Source organism: Rhinichthys klamathensis, unplaced genomic scaffold (assembly GCF_029890125.1).
Source record: "Rhinichthys klamathensis goyatoka isolate OS25496 unplaced genomic scaffold, OSU_Roscu_1.1 h1tg000115l_1, whole genome shotgun sequence".
Classification (NCBI taxonomy): Eukaryota; Metazoa; Chordata; class Actinopteri; order Cypriniformes; family Leuciscidae; genus Rhinichthys; species Rhinichthys klamathensis.
Window position 1 is genome coordinate 2,504,825 of NW_026606652.1, and position 17,906 is coordinate 2,522,730.

General features: G+C 40.3%; 1 protein-coding gene and 2 long non-coding RNA genes across 4 annotated transcripts in view; 2 read left to right on the forward strand and 1 right to left on the reverse strand.

Moving 5' to 3' along the window:
* The window catches only part of thbs2a (thrombospondin 2a), a 35,989-nt gene extending 20,591 nt beyond the window's left edge, over nucleotides 1-15,398 (reverse strand). Inside the window, exons 1-4 of one of the 2 annotated variants that reach the window (XM_056255006.1) lie at nucleotides 15,284-15,398; nucleotides 14,084-14,155; nucleotides 13,171-13,724; nucleotides 12,333-12,417 (exon numbers count right to left, since the gene is read on the reverse strand). In XM_056255006.1, coding sequence (XP_056110981.1) covers nucleotides 12,333-12,417; nucleotides 13,171-13,724; nucleotides 14,084-14,150 — 706 coding nt within the window. In that variant the 5' untranslated portion in view covers nucleotides 14,151-14,155; nucleotides 15,284-15,398. Of the gene's footprint in view, nucleotides 1-12,332; nucleotides 12,418-13,170; nucleotides 13,725-14,083; nucleotides 14,156-15,012; nucleotides 15,253-15,283 lie in introns of those variants that run through there. The other variant, XM_056255005.1, reaches the window with a different exon arrangement.
* On the forward strand, nucleotides 151-1,305 carry LOC130088286 (uncharacterized). Its single transcript, XR_008807450.1, has 3 exons — nucleotides 151-295; nucleotides 381-450; nucleotides 1,263-1,305. It is a non-coding gene; the product is annotated as an uncharacterized LOC130088286 (long non-coding RNA).
* LOC130088289 (uncharacterized) lies at nucleotides 8,504-9,658 on the forward strand. Its single transcript, XR_008807451.1, has 3 exons — nucleotides 8,504-8,648; nucleotides 8,734-8,803; nucleotides 9,616-9,658. It is a non-coding gene; the product is annotated as an uncharacterized LOC130088289 (long non-coding RNA).
* Nucleotides 15,399-17,906: the final 2,508 nt, after the last annotated feature.

Below are 17,906 nucleotides of genomic sequence, written 5' to 3' on the forward strand. Positions count from 1 at the left end.
TCATGAATACAATCAGAATACAGCAGCTATGTTTGAGATTTTATAGGGGTGCATGTGTAGCCAGGTTAAATAATGAGAAACCCTATGTAGCTGTTTAACCCAGTCACGAAAGGGTTAACTTTAATTTTGTATATTTGATGGACGTGTAAGTGAGCCAATGGGTGAATTCTATGAGGCACTGAGTTGACCAATCAGCTGCCAGCTAGGCTCTGTTACAGTTACGCCTCTAGTTTTGCGTCACTGCACGTTCTTTTGGCGCTTGCACTTGAGCATAGGAGGCTGCGTTATCTGCTTGGTAAGCTGAAAAAACAATAGGAAGTAAATTAAACAAGTTCTGTAATCATTATTGATTATACTGACTATGCCTTATTGTAATATAGAGTGTAAACGAAAGCTGTGCCTGAATCCACTGTTGTCACGGAGCTAAAGGCAGTGAATTCCGTTAAAATGGTGAGTTGTTTATCTAGCCATCTGAGTTCGCTAATATTCATGCTAACAGGCCAGGTTTTTGCTGCTCATTTTTGTATTTAACCTAGTCTGCTGAGTTTATGAGTTCGCTAGCATAGCATCTATGTTAATCTGTGTTAATGGGTGAATCAATGCAAAGGTGTTCATTGTGTAGAGCTAAAGGTGTAAAGCCTGCTGTGTGCATATGTTAATAAGGTAATTAGCCACAATAGGCTAGCGAAATACTGGTTAATGTCTTTGAAACTATCAAGTTATTTCGTTTGTGGGTTATAAAAAGGGATGTTAACTTTTTATATTGTTGCTAAATAGTTAGTTTGTTAAATAATGATGTTAAAAATTGTGGATTTAATTGTGGTCACTGAAGCTTAAAAGAGGTAAAAAATTTTTGTGCATTCTTTCAACTGTTACCGGTGCAGAGGGGGATAAATAAGCACACTAACGCCTTAATGCCTCTAATTTAAAGTGATACAATTTGATTAATGTTTACATGCAATTCATGCAGTTTTATTCTTCATACTGTTAATGTGACTACCATAAGGTTTCATAAAACTTGAATGTGAAATGTCTTTATGAAGGATGCAAATTATGTAAATTTACTTTTGATACTAGAGAAAAATTCATTTAGTTTTGATACTTGAGAAGAAACATAAGAGCTGTTGTACAACGAGAGAAAGATTTTTATATTGCATTATAGGTGTACTGAAATATTATCTCATTTTATTTTGTAGAAGCCTGTAACAGTCCATTTATTCGCTGAATGGTAATTGAAAGAAATGATTTGGCCTTATTTATAGGTCAGGTTTTGGTAAAGAGTTGGGAACATCGGGCAGAGATCCTTTGCATGGAGTGATCCAGATCCAGACGTTCTTCCAAAGATGCATTGATTCCCAGTCTGAGTGGCTGGGTGGCGAGCCAACCGTGTTTGACAACGAATCAGAGTGCTTTAGACGAACTGATTTCATCCTCTTCATCTTCATTGTGGTAGGACAAACACTAACTCAACCTGGAAAAAAAACCCAACGGTGAAACTGAACTTTTGTCAACCAGGGCAAGTCGAACCGAGGACGAACTGAGCTCAAAGATACTGAAAAGAGAGTGTTTTGTTTGTTTACGTGCGCACTTTATTATTTTAGTTTGTTATTTTTCATATATATGTTTGTTTCCCTTGTATGTATGCTCCACCCTGTGAATTTAATACAGGTTGTCTAAACTGTCATTCTGGTGTGGTATATTTTTTTTTATTGATATTCAATTCTCAGGCTCTTAACAATTTAGTGTCTTCTGATTTTGGTCCAAATCGTATTCATGATATTCTCTACGACTACTTCAGACTATTAAACCTATGTACATTATTATTACTACCTCGTAATAAGGGTTACATTATTGGCGAGCCAGCCAGGAGCCAGAGACATTGAATATCAATATTGAAAGGATATGCACAATGGATTTCATACAGAAGTCAGGTGTTAAAATTCCGAATGCAGTGATTGTTAGTGGGGTAACCCAGGTAGCAGATCAGGATGAGCAAGTTGTTGACTTCCTTAAGAAGTTTGGTTCCATCGAAAGAGCCCTTTTAGTTGATGATTCTAAATCTGAATTTTACCAAAACCTGATCATTGAGTTTTCGAGCAGTTCAGCTTTTGAGAACTTAGAGCCACTTTTGCCATACACATATACAGTGCAGGGTGATCCATGTGCTAAATATGTTGTAAAAGCATTAAGCAGTGTGTACACTACGCAGATTGGCAGTAATGCTACAAAAACTTATCTAGCTGAGTTAAAGGGCTTAGCCAAGCTAAGTGGCAAAGACTATGGGGAGGTGTTGAAAGAGATGATGTCTCAGATTGGTGAAGATATTGAAGCTATGAAACCCGTAGGTATAGAAGTTTCCCCTTCACATGTTGAGGCCCCAGTTGTGACACTTCAACCCCCTACTTCTGAAGATCAACAGCCCCTAGGCTCACTCTTGAATGCCCCCCGGGAAGAAAATTGCTTAAATGCCACTGATTCAGTCCTGTTCACTAATGGAGGGAAAGCTCCGTCCCTTTCAGTGAGTGACATAAACCCAGCAGAGATACAGAAGGTGGTGGTTGAGCATATTGTAAGGAGTGAAGGTGTTAGCCCACACTTGCAATCTCCAGTGAGGCTTCGTTCCTTTTCTGGAAAGATTCCCAGACCCAGTAACGAAGCTGATTACGACACTTGGCGCTCACACATCGAACTGCTTTTAAATGATCCCAGTATGTCCCATCTTCAGATTTCAAGAAGAATTCTCGAATGTCTACTTTCGCCTGCAGCAGATGTGGTGAAAGGGCTACGGCCTGGATCACCCCCCATCGCTTACCTGCAGCTATTGGACTCAGCCTTTGGTACTGTTGAGGATGGGGAAGAACTTTTTGCCCAGTTTATGAACACCCTTCAAGACCCGGGTGAGAAACCCTCCACTTATCTTCATCGATTGCAATTAGCATTGAATCTGGCTGTGAGAAGGGGTGGGGCTGCACCAGCTGATGTGGATAAACACCTACTCAAACAGTTCTGTAGGGGATGCTGGGACAATTCATTACTTTCTTGCCTGCAACTTGAGCAGAAGAAAAGTAACCCCCCTTCATTTGCTGACCTCTTGCTCTTACTAAGAACAGAAGAAGACAGACAGTTAGCAAAAGCTAGTCGCATGAAAAAACACATGGGCACCACCAGGCAACGTGGCCAGCTTCAGCTCCAAAGTGCGTGGGCCTGTGCAGAGTCAAGAGAGAAGTCGGAGGTCAGTCTCAGTGTTATTGAAGATCTTGGGAGGCAAGTAGCCAGTTTACAAAGCCAATTAACCTATTTGATGGCACAGAAAAAGACAACGGGGGCTGATAACAGGGGAGCAGCAGGGAAAGGTCCAGGCAAAGTACAAAAACTAGACCGTGCTAACACAGACATGCTAAAACAGGCCAAGAAAAAACAGACTTACAGACCCAGGCCTTGGTACTGCTTTAACTGTGGGGAGGATGGGCACATTGCCCCGGTTTGCACAGACAGGGCAAACCCTGCTTTAGTAGCTGAAAAGAAAAAACAGTTAGAGGAGAAGCAGCACATGTGGGATGCACAAAACAGTCTCAACTTACCTTTAAACGACTAGCAGTTCCTGTTGGGGGACAAACAGGGACTGAAGAGAGTCAACAACGTCCCTCAGACGTAAACCGTAAACACAAGGCTGAAGTGTGTGCTAATCTAAAACATTCAAGTAAGAACCACCCTTTCAAACTCCCTAAGGGGTTGGTCGGTACCAAGAGTACCGCTAAAGTCCACATAAAAGGTGAAGAAGTCAGCTGCCTATTAGATACGGGTTCCCAAGTAACGACAGTTCCCCGGTCATTTTATGAACAGCACTTTCCAGAGCAGGAGATTAAGCCCCTACATGATCTCTTGGAGGTGGAAGGAGCGAATGGACAGTCCGTACCCTACTTGGGTTACATAGAAATGACTGTAACTTTTCCAAAAGAGTTTATTGGAGCGTCAATGGATGTAAATTCACTCGCTTTGGTTGTTCCTGACATTCGAGCCACTTCACAGTCCCTTGTTCTTATAGGCACCAATACGCTGGATGTACTGTATGACATGTACTTCGAAGCTGGATTGACACGCCATCAACCAATCCCACATGGCTATAGAGCAGTTCTTAAATGTCTTGAGCTTAGACAAAAACAGACCAACAACAGTCAACCCAGTGTAGTAACATTGCAAGGCAGAAGTTCTAAAATCATTCCAGCTGGTGAAACTGTAGTAGTTGAGGGAGTTGCTGAAGCTTATTGCTTGCAGAATGAGAAGTTTGTAGTCATTGAGCAGCCATCAGTACCCTCCTTGCCGGGTGGCTTGCTGGTAACAGCTAGCTTAGTCGACATTCCCCAGCAGCGGCCCTATAAGCTACCAGTGGTCATCAGTAATGAGTCTGACCATGATATAGTCATTCCTGCTAAATGTGCAATTGCAGAGATAAGTGCTTACCAGAGCATCTTGTTACGGGAGCACAGTGTAGTAAAACAATCAGAATCCCTCTCAAAGTCACCAGAGGCACAGTCAAACAACAAGCACGACTTAAACTTCAATTTCGGTGAGTCCCCAATTCCATCTGAATGGAGAGAACGCATCACTCAGCAGCTCCACAACATGCCCGACGTGTTTGCACAACATGACTTAGATTTTGGCAGAACAGATAAGGTGGCACACAACATAAAACTCTCCGATGAAACTCCTTTTAAACAGCGTGCAAGACCAATACACCCACAAGACATCGAAGCTGTTCGCAACCACATTCGGGAGCTTCTTCATGCAGGAGTCATCAGAGAGTCAGAGTCACCGTTTTCGTCACCAATAGTAGTGGTCAGGAAAAAGAATGGCCAAGTCCGGTTGTGCATAGACTACAGGCGTCTGAATCTCCAGACCATAAAAGATGCATACTCTCTTCCAAAGCTGGAAGACACATTCTCAGCGCTCAGTGGTTCCCAGTGGTTCTCCGTCCTTGATTTAAAGTCTGGTTATTACCAAATCGAAGTTGAGGAGGCAGACAAACCCAAGACCGCATTCGTGTGTCCGCTTGGGTTCTGGGAATTTAACCGAATGCCTCAGGGAGTGACTAATGCACCTAGCACATTCCAAAGACTAATGGAAAAGTGCATGGAGGACATGCATTTAAAGGATGTTCTAGTCTTTATTGACGACTTGATTGTGTTCTCAAAGACTCTAGAAGAGCATGAAGCAAGGCTGATGAAGGTGCTAACACGCCTTAGAGAGTTCGGGTTGAAATTATCACCTGAAAAGTGTGCATTCTTCCAGACGTCAGTCCGTTATCTTGGGCATGTAGTTTCCAGGAATGGAGTCGAGACTGATCCGGAGAAGATTGCTGCTCTTAAGACTTGGCCGGTCCCAAAAAACCTGCGAGAGCTGAGATCTTTTCTTGGGTTTGCTGGGTACTACAGGAGGTTTGTTAAGGGCTACTCTAACATCGTTAAGCCCCTCCACAATCTAACCTCTGGTTACCCACCTTCTCACAGGAAATTAAAGTCAGATGAGAAAGCAGGGCAGTACCGCAACCCAAAGGAGATCTTTGGGAGTCGCTGGACACCCGCTTGCCAGCAGGCATTTGACCTGGTGATTAAGAGCCTTACCTCTGCCCCTGTGTTAGGTTTTGCTGATCCCCAGAAGCCCTATGTACTCCACACCGATGCAAGCACCACTGGACTCGGTGCTGTTTTGTATCAGGAACAGGAGGGTCAGTGTCGTGTCATAGGCTATGCAAGCAGAGGGTTGTCAAGGAGTGAGAGTCGCTATCCTGCACACAAGTTGGAATTTTTAGCACTCAAGTGGTCAGTGACAGAAAAGTTCAGTGATTATCTCTACGGCAACCACTTCACTGTTGTTACTGACAGCAATCCGCTGACATACATACTGACCTCAGCAAAACTTGATGCGACAAGCTATAGGTGGCTGGCGGCACTGTCCACTTTCTCATTCAAACTTCTCTATCGTCCAGGAAAGCAAAATGGCGATGCAGATGGATTGTCCCGCAGGCCTCATGGGGAGCTGGCTGATGACCTTAAATCTCAAAAAGAGATAGAGCGCATAAGACAGTTTACTCAGGGTCACCTCTCTGATCCAGAAAATATAGATGCAGTAGATCAAGCTGTTGTGCAAGCAATCTGTGAGAGACAGCTCATTTACAGTGTCAGTTATGTTGGCCAAGATTCTTCAGATTGTGTTGCTTTAGTTGAAACTCTTGCCATCTCACCTACTGCTGTGCCTGACAGTTATGGGCAAGAAGATCACCTTGGTGGGTTGCCCGTTATCCCCCACTTAACTGAGGCAGAGCTTGTGAGTAAACAAAGAGCTGATCAAAGTATAAAGCATGTCATTTCCCAGATCGAGCAGGGAGATAAACCACCCCCGACTTTGCGACATGAACTCCCTGAGCTTCCACTCTTGTTAAGGGAATTAAATCGCCTTGAACTCCGTAATAACATCTTGTACCGGAGGCGCCAAGTGGGCTCTCAGACCTTTTATCAGTTTGTGCTCCCAGCTGAACTGCGTGACCCAGTTTTGACCAGCCTACACGATCACATGGGTCATATGGGGGTTGACCGCACACTGGATCTCGTAAGGACCAGATTCTTTTGGCCAAAAATGGCTTTGGATGTTGAGAGAAAGGTCAAAACATGTGGCAGGTGCGTACGGAGGAAGGCGCTACCTGAGAGAGCTGCGCCTTTGGTCAACATTAACACCACCAGACCCCTTGAGCTCCTCTGTATGGACTTCCTCTCTCTTGAACCTGACAAAAGTGGGACCAAAGACATACTGGTGATTACAGATCACTTTACTAAGTTTGCGGTTGCCATACCAACACCTAACCAAAAGGCTCGCACAGTGGCAAAGTGTCTGTGGGAGAACTTTATGGTGCACTATGGAATGCCAGAAAAGTTACACAGTGATCAGGGGCGTGATTTCGAGTCTCACACAATAAAAGAGCTCTGTCGAGTGGCCGGCATACACAAAGTAAGAACAACCCCATACCACCCTAGGGGCAACCCCGTTGAGCGATTTAATCGCACCTTACTAGACATGCTAGGTACTCTTGACAGCCCAGAGAAATTTCATTGGCGTGACTTTGTAAAACCCCTGGTACACGCCTATAATTGCACCAGGAATGAGGTGACCAGATTTACACCATATGAACTGATGTTCGGACGTCAGCCTCGTCTGCCGGTTGATTTGGCGTTTGGATTGCCAGTGCAAGGGGGTCAGCAAACATCACATGCAGAGTATGTGCAAAACCTTAAGTCACGACTTGAAGACAGCTACAAGATAGCAATTGAAAATGCTGCAAAGATAGCACACAAGAACAAAATGAGGTATGACAGGCGTGTGACTGCTTCGGACTTGGAAGCTGGAGACAGAGTATTGGTCAGAAACGTTCGCATTCGAGGAAAACATAAGATTTCAGACAAGTGGGAGTCAATTGTCCACGTGGTGGTGAGGAGAGCAGGTACCCTGCCCGTCTATACAGTCAAACCTGAAAATCAGGATGGTCCTTTGAGAACACTGCATAGGGACTTACTCCTTCCATGTGGTTACTTGCCTACAGAGGTCAACAAGGCGCCTGACCAGCAGCACACAAGGCGCAGGCCAGCAACCCGTACAAATCCTATTGTGGATGAGAATCATTTCTCAGACGATGAAGATGAAATCATTCCTGTTTACTATTTCAGAGAACCCCCAAATGCTCAGTTTCCCACAGTCCATGACAGTCTTGTGCAGCCTGATCCAACTATGTCTATTGTGCAGGAAAAACAGCATACTGAACCTCCAAGCAATTGTCCTGTTGAGAGTCCTGTAAATGCTCAAAATGATGATTGCACTCCTGAAATTAACAAGCCACCTGATATGTCCAATGGTGCCTCAGACAGTCCCCTCACACTTAATGATCCTAACTGTCACCACTACGACACTGAGGACCTACTTACCGAAAGAGTCGGGCTTGGTGAACAAGTTGATGAAATAGTTATGACCGAAAGTAACTTACCTGCTAGTAAAAATCCTGTGGAGGAGCAAAACTTACCTGATGATGACATCCAAATTGAGCAGCTTCCAGTGTTTTCTGACATGTTAGAGAGTGAGAAGGAGATGAGTCGCAATGGAAGTAAAGAACCAGAAAAGGAAATAAAGGATACAACAGTCAGGAGATCAGAGAGAAACCGTCAGCCGTCAAAGAGACTTGACTATACTGAACTTGGAAACCCCTTTGTCACAGCTGTTAAATCATTCTTTCAGGGGTTAACCACAGCTGTGGCTGACATTTTAACTGAAGGTGAAAACACATATCCTTCTGTCCTGTACCCTGAGATACAAACAGTTCAACCATTGCCATGTACAGGGACGTACATGAGTTCAAAGGGGGAGAGTGTAGCCAGGTTAAATAATGAGAAACCCTATGTAGCTGTTTAACCCAGTCACGAAAGGGTTAACTTTAATTTTGTATATTTGATGGACGTGTAAGTGAGCCAATGGGTGAATTCTATGAGGCACTGAGTTGACCAATCAGCTGCCAGCTAGGCTCTGTTACAGTTACGCCTCTAGTTTTGCGTCACTGCACGTTCTTTTGGCGCTTGCACTTGAGCATAGGAGGCTGCGTTATCTGCTTGGTAAGCTGAAAAAACAATAGGAAGTAAATTAAACAAGTTCTGTAATCATTATTGATTATACTGACTATGCCTTATTGTAATATAGAGTGTAAACGAAAGCTGTGCCTGAATCCACTGTTGTCACGGAGCTAAAGGCAGTGAATTCCGTTAAAATGGTGAGTTGTTTATCTAGCCATCTGAGTTCGCTAATATTCATGCTAACAGGCCAGGTTTTTGCTGCTCATTTTTGTATTTAACCTAGTCTGCTGAGTTTATGAGTTCGCTAGCATAGCATCTATGTTAATCTGTGTTAATGGGTGAATCAATGCAAAGGTGTTCATTGTGTAGAGCTAAAGGTGTAAAGCCTGCTGTGTGCATATGTTAATAAGGTAATTAGCCACAATAGGCTAGCGAAATACTGGTTAATGTCTTTGAAACTATCAAGTTATTTCGTTTGTGGGTTATAAAAAGGGATGTTAACTTTTTATATTGTTGCTAAATAGTTAGTTTGTTAAATAATGATGTTAAAAATTGTGGATTTAATTGTGGTCACTGAAGCTTAAAAGAGGTAAAAATTTTTTGTGCATTCTTTCAACTGTTACCGGTGCAGAGGGGGATAAATAAGCACACTAACGCCTTAATGCCTCTAATTTAAAGTGATACAATTTGATTAATGTTTACATGCAATTCATGCAGTTTTATTCTTCATACTGTTAATGTGACTACCATAAGGTTTCATAAAACTTGAATGTGAAATGTCTTTATGAAGGATGCAAATTATGTAAATTTACTTTTGATACTAGAGAAAAATTCATTTAGTTTTGATACTTGAGAAGAAACATAAGAGCTGTTGTACAACGAGAGAAAGATTTTTATATTGCATTATAGGTGTACTGAAATATTATCTCATTTTATTTTGTAGAAGCCTGTAACAGTCCATTTATTCGCTGAATGGTAATTGAAAGAAATGATTTGGCCTTATTTATAGGTCAGGTTTTGGTAAAGAGTTGGGAACATCGGGCAGAGATCCTTTGCATGGAGTGATCCAGATCCAGACGTTCTTCCAAAGATGCATTGATTCCCAGTCTGAGTGGCTGGGTGGCGAGCCAACCGTGTTTGACAACGAATCAGAGTGCTTTAGACGAACTGATTTCATCCTCTTCATCTTCATTGTGGTAGGACAAACACTAACTCAACCTGGAAAAAAAACCCAACGGTGAAACTGAACTTTTGTCAACCAGGGCAAGTCGAACCGAGGACGAACTGAGCTCAAAGATACTGAAAAGAGAGTGTTTTGTTTGTTTACGTGCGCACTTTATTATTTTAGTTTGTTATTTTTCATATATATGTTTGTTTCCCTTGTATGTATGCTCCACCCTGTGAATTTAATACAGGTTGTCTAAACTGTCATTCTGGTGTGGTATATTTTTTTTTATTGATATTCAATTCTCAGGCTCTTAACAATTTAGTGTCTTCTGATTTTGGTCCAAATCGTATTCATGATATTCTCTACGACTACTTCAGACTATTAAACCTATGTACATTATTATTACTACCTCGTAATAAGGGTTACACATGAATTATAAAACATTTAACCGATGTGTATATATTCCACACCCCACAGATTTCAGATATATCATTCTCTCACTATATTTCTGACATAACTATAATAAATGCGCAGATGCTACCCCAGAAGTAACATTTAAAAAAAGATAGTGATTTTTCAAAGCACATCTTGGAAAAGGAGGAAGGTGGTGTGGTTGGGGGATACGCAACAGCAGAGGAATGCTGTCCATTATGCCAAAACTCCCATTAGATATCTGCAGCCATTTTGGGGTCATTTGCGTAAATTTTCTCCAGATTAATGGCGAACAGAAGACACTAAATCAGGGAGCCATGTTGATACCTCCAGAGGTTCCTTTGAGACTCATGCAGGGTTAGCAGCTTTTTAGAGACTGTTGAACTCGTTCAAATCTCTTTGGGGTTTCAGTCAACGCTGGGAAAATAAGTGTGTGTGTGTGTGTGTGTGTTTCAGCGACTTTCTAGGCAGGCTTTTGTGCACTTTCAGTTTAGCTTTTATTTAGCAATACGTGGCACTCCTAAACTGGGGCACTAGAGAGTTTAGAGGGACCTCTGTCCTGGCATCCTAACGTTCAGCAGTTGGCATGCATTTGTCCTGGCAATGGAAATGGAAGCCTTTTTGACTGCCATATCCTATGCATACTTATTCAGTTATAATTAAAAGGAACTGAGGCAGCAGTGATGGAGAAATGCTCACACCCGCACATCTCACACAAGGCTTAGTTTTGTCATGGTCTCAAACTAGTTATTTCAGCACAAAAGTCAGCCAGGTCCAGGGATGAGTTTATTTACTGGTTAAATAGACTATCTCAGTTCTCTTCTCTGAAATAAACTGGAAAGAGTGGAATCTGATGCACAACATTCCAGATTGGTTTGTTGACACACCAAGCTGATGGTCGGCCGTCGACCAACGTCGGGCCATTGATGATCCAGTTTTTGCAGCGTTGGCACTTGTCGGACCCCTTCTGGGTTTTTATGACCGATTAAGCATGTTGAAGCATGTCGCCGCCACCGGTGAGAGAGAGAACTCTGTATATCTCCGTTTGTATATCTGCAGTCCTAGTTTCAGTTTCCCTTTTTAATGATGGATATAGACTATTGATACCTGCTGATAGAGGCAGTTATTTCTTTACAGTCGTCTGTAGTCTTTGTCATGTGTTCAAGCGTAGCTTTTTCGCTGAGACGCAGCCGACGCGAGGTGACAACACAGTCAGCTTTCGTCGCCACTAGTTATTTATTTTACGTCGGTTTGGTGTCTCATGACCTTAACACATTCTTATGCTTCCAACACTATCACAAATCATTTTTGTACATTTGACAAAAGCTCATTCATGTTAGCCAGTTAGATAACATTATTGTGGTGATAAATCTGCAGAAATTGCAGCAGAAATGTAGAATACCAAATGTTTCCGAGGAAGTTTGCCAGGCATAAAAATGGATGTAAACCATCATAAAGTAAGACTGTCACTGGCAATGATGCACTGGACTACTGGTGACTGTTTCATAAACTGGCCTGAAACTTCCTGGGCCAGCGGGCCGTTCTTAATGTTGGGCCCTGCCAAGCAAAGCTTTACGGAACAGTCAGTCAAACCAGCCAGTTTTTGATCTGACCATATGCATGTATAGAATTATGAGTATGTACTTCTTCCATTTTTCCACCGCCAATGTATATTAATCAAAGTATATTAATCCTCTTTATGGCATGTGCAAACTGGTTAACCCTTATACCACCACACTAACATGAGCGTTTCCCGTAAACATGATGTAATACGGTCAGATATTTCCACAGCTCTGATCTGCAGATTTCGTGACCCACTTAGGTGAAAGCCAGAAGAGCTTAAAATGAAAACTGAATCCAACGGAAAACATACCAACCCTCTAAAAACAAATTTGATCATGAACTGCACAGAATAAATCCATATAGAGCTCCTGAAACCTTTTAGAAGTCAATGCATTATGAGTGTCTAATCTGACACAGGTCTAAAAATCAGTTCAAAATAAGCCAGAGATTATGAAAGCAGACAATTAAGGTGAAATTTCAGGAATTACTGCAAGAACTTTCTGTGGTTTTCCCATGCTGACCTTTATAGTTTTCATGTTTAAGAGATATGATTGAATTCTTACCAGGTTTAGCGATCTCACAACCTTTGTTTCTCAAGATGTTCTCTATTGGGGTGTCAAAAAGGAACTTCACATTCTGTAGCAAACCCTGTGGAATGACAGAGATTATAGTAAGTCAATTATAATGTTAAAATGAGGAGATTCATGGTTATTTTCTTTAATCATATTCAAATCCCCATAGCAGTGGTGAATTTGTAGCATATCTTGGGCAAAAGTCAATAGAACATGGTTCCTTAAAAGGTCCTTAGATGACTTCTAATGAACTTTATATATCTTTTTACGACTTTTTATTACATAATACAGATATCATTTCCCCATTTGGTTTAAAATACATTTTCACTTTCAGACACTCAAAAAAGGATTTTCCTTCCCAATTTGGGGTTTAATATTATCAATTTGACTGCACTGACACTATTGGATGTGAACAAAACATAAAGTTTTCTTGTTTAGTTTAGTCGGGCATAAGTTTAGTTGTCATAAAACACTGTCTTCTGTAGAGCTGCTTGAACAAATTTTTATAATTGTTGAACTTTTCAGTTATTGAACTAAACTGAATCAACACTGAACTGAATTCAGCTGAATAATGATGCATTCATCTTTTTAAAAGTTGCTCTACAGGAGAATATGAATTTGTCTCATGTTTGATAAAGTTTCCAAACATTGATTTTATTCTTTTTCCCGTTAATGTGAAGCTGCTTTGTAACAATCTGTATTGTATAAAGCACTATAAAAAATAAAGCTGACTTGACTATTTCACAGCACAGGAAATCATTATGCAGGAATAGCATAACAAGCATGGAATGAAGTACAAATGATGTTCATGGAGAAGAACTGGTCTTACCCTGAAGTGGTTTTCCCTGATAGATCCCTTAGCCACAAACATCTGACTGCTCTCCGGCCGCAGGTGCTCATAGAAAGGCTCGTCCAGGATCACGCTGTCAATGAGGCTACAGCCTACGTACAGATGAGCATTCTCTCCGTGAATGTACAGCGTGATGTTCTTCCACTGCGAATCCGACAAGTCCACATCCTCAAAGGACACCACATTTTGAGATCCCTCGACCATGTAGACCAGATCAAGCGTGTTGGCGCGTCCATTGGACACAATCTCAAACTGACGGCTCCCACTGGGATCCTCCAGACCAATCAGGGTGCCCCTTGAGCTCTTGTCCTGTCGCATGGTGGCCACAAACACAAAACCCTCATTGTTCTGGACCTGCTTTAGGATCTGATGGAGGGCCAGGGTGCTCACAGCAGGGATGTGGTCAAAGCGGATGAAGCGGTATGCCGGCGAGTCCCAGTCGTGGCCCTTGAAGAGCTTGGCACCAATCGTCTTTCTGCTGATGCTGCTGATTTTGAAAAGGTCGAAGATGGATTCATCTTCCACATGGCCATCTTTGAATGAGTCGACATAAGCATTTCAGCAAAGTGCGGATGATTATGTGAAAATACACAATACATTTTATGTGATGATTATGTAAGCCCATTAAAGATCTTCAGGAAAACATTACATCATCTCAGGTCAAAATCATTCAAAAGCTGTTTTGCATTGAATACCACATAGAGACTCTGTTAATAAATCAAACACAGATGTGCTTGGAGGCACAAAGAATAATGGGCAAATTGTGTAATATGGAAATCTCAAATTCAGAATTGGATATAAAGACACGTAGGTAAATGTCAATGGCAACAGAAAAATAGGTTAACCCTAAATATTTAGAAACAATTTAGGAACAGGTGCATCATGGATTTACCTTGAGGTAGTGCTCTGATGCATAGTAACAGCAAGGGCAGAAAGCAGAGATTTCTCCTGAGTATCATAACTCCTTCAAAATACACATACATATATAAAAACATAAAATATGAATAAACCAATTATTACCAAATACTCATTAGGTAGCCCAATGAAACATTCCACATGCCTCAGGTGGGCTACAGGACATAATTGAAAATTAATAAATAAATAAATAAATAAATAATGTTCATTTTTTTTTATTGTTATCAGGCAGTTGTGTTGAAAATGGAATAATAGTACAAATATATTATTGAATGTAATAATAATTCAACAAACGGACTTTTATATGCATTTATATAAGACAGAGCAATATTTGTAAGAGATTAATATAGACCCTTTATCCATTTTATGTATCTCAATTATGACATTTATATAGAACTGACACAGGCATCATCTTTCAGAGGGGCAAACTGTAGGCTAATTAAACAGCTGTGGTCATGTGACTATTTAAACCAACAAGTAAAAGTTCACATAAAATCAAGACAGTCTGAACGTTCATTTATAGTCGACAACTCATGTAAAATACATAAACAGCACTTGTAGACCAGTCAAAGTCAAAAGTAAATGGACACACCAGTGGGGACTAAATTACTTTTCAAGTTAATAAGACATTAAACCTATATTAGGCATTATCGTTATCAGAATGACATTGACATCCCAAACACTTTTGCTGATTGCAGTAGTAACAGGTCTTTAAAAGCCTTTAACTGTAACAGTCTTACTAAATGAACACATCTGTAACAACTGTGACAATCTGTCAAACGTGGTTTTGGAGGAAAGAATGTGTAATTATTATTCTTATAGAGAATATTAGTCAAGTGAGCCAATTTTTTATAAATAAAGGCTATAAATAAATGCTCCAAAACAAAAAAACAACAAAAAACTCACCTGTTGTGATGTGCAATCCAACTGAAACAGCACAAGTTTATTTGTCCTCTAAATCTTCAAGATAAATATGCGATACGCAAGGACTAAAATCCAGTGTCTATAACATCCACACGGCTCCGAGTTTCAGTTCAATGGCCTGAGAACTACTGGACTGAAGCCCTTTATACGGTTCAGTCCGAACCATGTCAGTCAGGTTCGGATATAAAGCTGGACCTGCTGAGGGGGCTGAATTATAAGTTTCCCATCATATAATGTTATGCCGGTAGCCTACCAATGCAGTGAAACCTCCTGTCCTCCCCTGCAGTGACGTCTCCGCGTCCATATCCCGAGCCAGAGTCTGAGCCCGAGAGGAGGAGGAACAAAGATGTGCAGCAGAGACGCTGAATGCTCGCGCAAGATGCTTTTAGACACTCGAGAATACCACTCACTGTCAAATCCAGTGTAAATTATATTATAAAACATCTTTGTGTACATCTATTTAAGTTGTAGCCTATATAAATACATGGAAGTAGGCTATAGCTAATTTCTGGCTAATTAAATCGAGGTTGTAAAAGAGCAATGACCTTCACGGGTTCAGACTTTGAATCAGTTAGTATGCTAATTAAACTTCACTTACAGTTAGCCTACTTGAAATTATTTACAGTATACCCATGATTGTAAACATGTCGTAGGCTACCACTTTAAGTCTAGTTTAAGAATACCAGTAATTTAATTTAGAGGTTTCTATGGTTTCAAAGAATGGGGCAAAAAGGTGTCATGCAACGACATACTATGTTGTCTCAAAGAAACCAGAGAGAAGGACAAACCAAAGATGATTTGATATTGTGGTAGCAAACAATTTTACATCACTGAATAAGAGACAAACACGATCAATTGTCTTTACAGATTATTTATTCCCTTGCAAGGAAAGGTCAACAGTCATACAGTCATACAAAGTGCCTGCAGAGTGTGACAACGAGTTGGGGCATCCTTCCTTCTTTATAGTTGTTCCTCCCCCAAGGTTGTTTCTAGAGGCTAAATGAAGTCTTAGCCATAACTAACACATTGTTTAGATTTGTCTATCATATTATATCCTTGAAAGGAGACCCTCTGTCTCGGTCATACACTTAGTCACACATTAACTTTTGTCAGGTCATATACAAGGACATACACGTACATATATTCATAAGGATTTGTATCGACATACATTAATCTAATTACCATCATATTTCTTAGATTCTATAAATATAATTAAATGCAAACATATTAAATTGCTTCCACAATTCCTCTCTTTTTATCCTTCATTGATAACTAAAATAATAAGACAGCAAATTTAAGTCATTACATCACAATTATACTCTCCATCTCTCATTTTCATATAAATTATCACTCTCTTAAACTTTTGAAATAAGATTTTTAAAAGAAGAAAGCTTAGGCTTTTTTTTATATAGAGGGATAGTCCCTTAAGTATTTAGCAAGCAAGTAAAGACTTTATCTGAATATTCATATTCTTATATTCATAACTTACCAATCTCAAAGTTGGAGACAAACATATCTCACCATGTCACAATGGTCATCTAGTGCACAAGCAAAGATATTGCGTGACAAGACTTAATCATCTGAGCAAATTGGTTTGTTTTAGATATTGTGCCATCTTTGTAAAAATTTCTCCTGGAAGTACCACTTGGCCAATTCAAAATGCTTATTTTTTGTCATTTAATCGTAAGAGTCTGTCGATCTCATGTGGTTCCACTCAAGCCCCAGAGAGTGATATTTCATCCAAAGCGGAGCAAACATGCACGCTATCAAAACACATCACAGCAGAACATACTGAATATCACTTTGGTTGTTGACACTAGTTCTACCAGTTTCCATTAGCTGAATCTGTGCGTTTCAAATTTGGGTTAGTGTGACATGGACAGGATTTGCCGTCTCTAGTCCCATTATACTTCTCTATGATGCCTCTGTCATGCTAATGCTGTCATCTCTGTCTTCATGGCGATTTCAGTAATGTTTTTATGCTGGTCCATTCTTGTGCACCCAAGAGGCCACCTATACCTTTGCACCAAACTTTTAGCATGACAGTTTCATAAATCAAATTTCAGTGGACATACATATTCACTTGTTTTCATATATTATGATGTTTATATCATGCATTTATTCATTTTTTGATGGTTGATAACTGTTGAATCTAAATCAGAGAGCAGCATTACTTCTTCCACACATATTGGTTTCATATTTGAATATGATTTCATTTATCTTAAGCATCTCAACATATTTCTTTCAGGAAAAATAAACCTCACTGATTTTCTTTAATTACCTGAGGTTATGTAAGTCAGACTCCTTTCATCTTTATTTTATTACCATCGTTCTACCTCCAGAATCTGTGGTATTCAAAAAAATACTTTGCTTATTTGATGGCAGGTTACGTAAGTTCTGAAGAACCCACAGGAGGTGGAATGTTCCATTATGATGTTGGAGAGATAAGTGTCGGAGCCGAGATGGAAGAATCTTACCAAAACACCGATAAATAGACCTCTGATTTCATGCTGCTGGATATCCATCTGTCAAAAATCACACAGTGTGCCATAAAACTAAACTAAAGTGTCTCATAAGGAACTCTTTTCACAATGTTGGACTGTAAAATGGATCTTTTCAAGTTATTCTCAGGGGAAAAAAACATTTTTTGAAGTCTTTTTGACTTCTTTTTGAAGTCTTCGAGTCTTTTTGAAGAGTCACAAAAATGTAAAATGTAAAGACTGTCCTACTAAATAATGATACATTTGCACAAATAAAACTGATGATAAGAACATGAAAATTCATTACATGCAATTCATTTTTATTAAGACTTTAATCTTCTAATTGCAGTTTATATATCACTTACCAGATGATAACAAATCTGTGACACTGTAAGT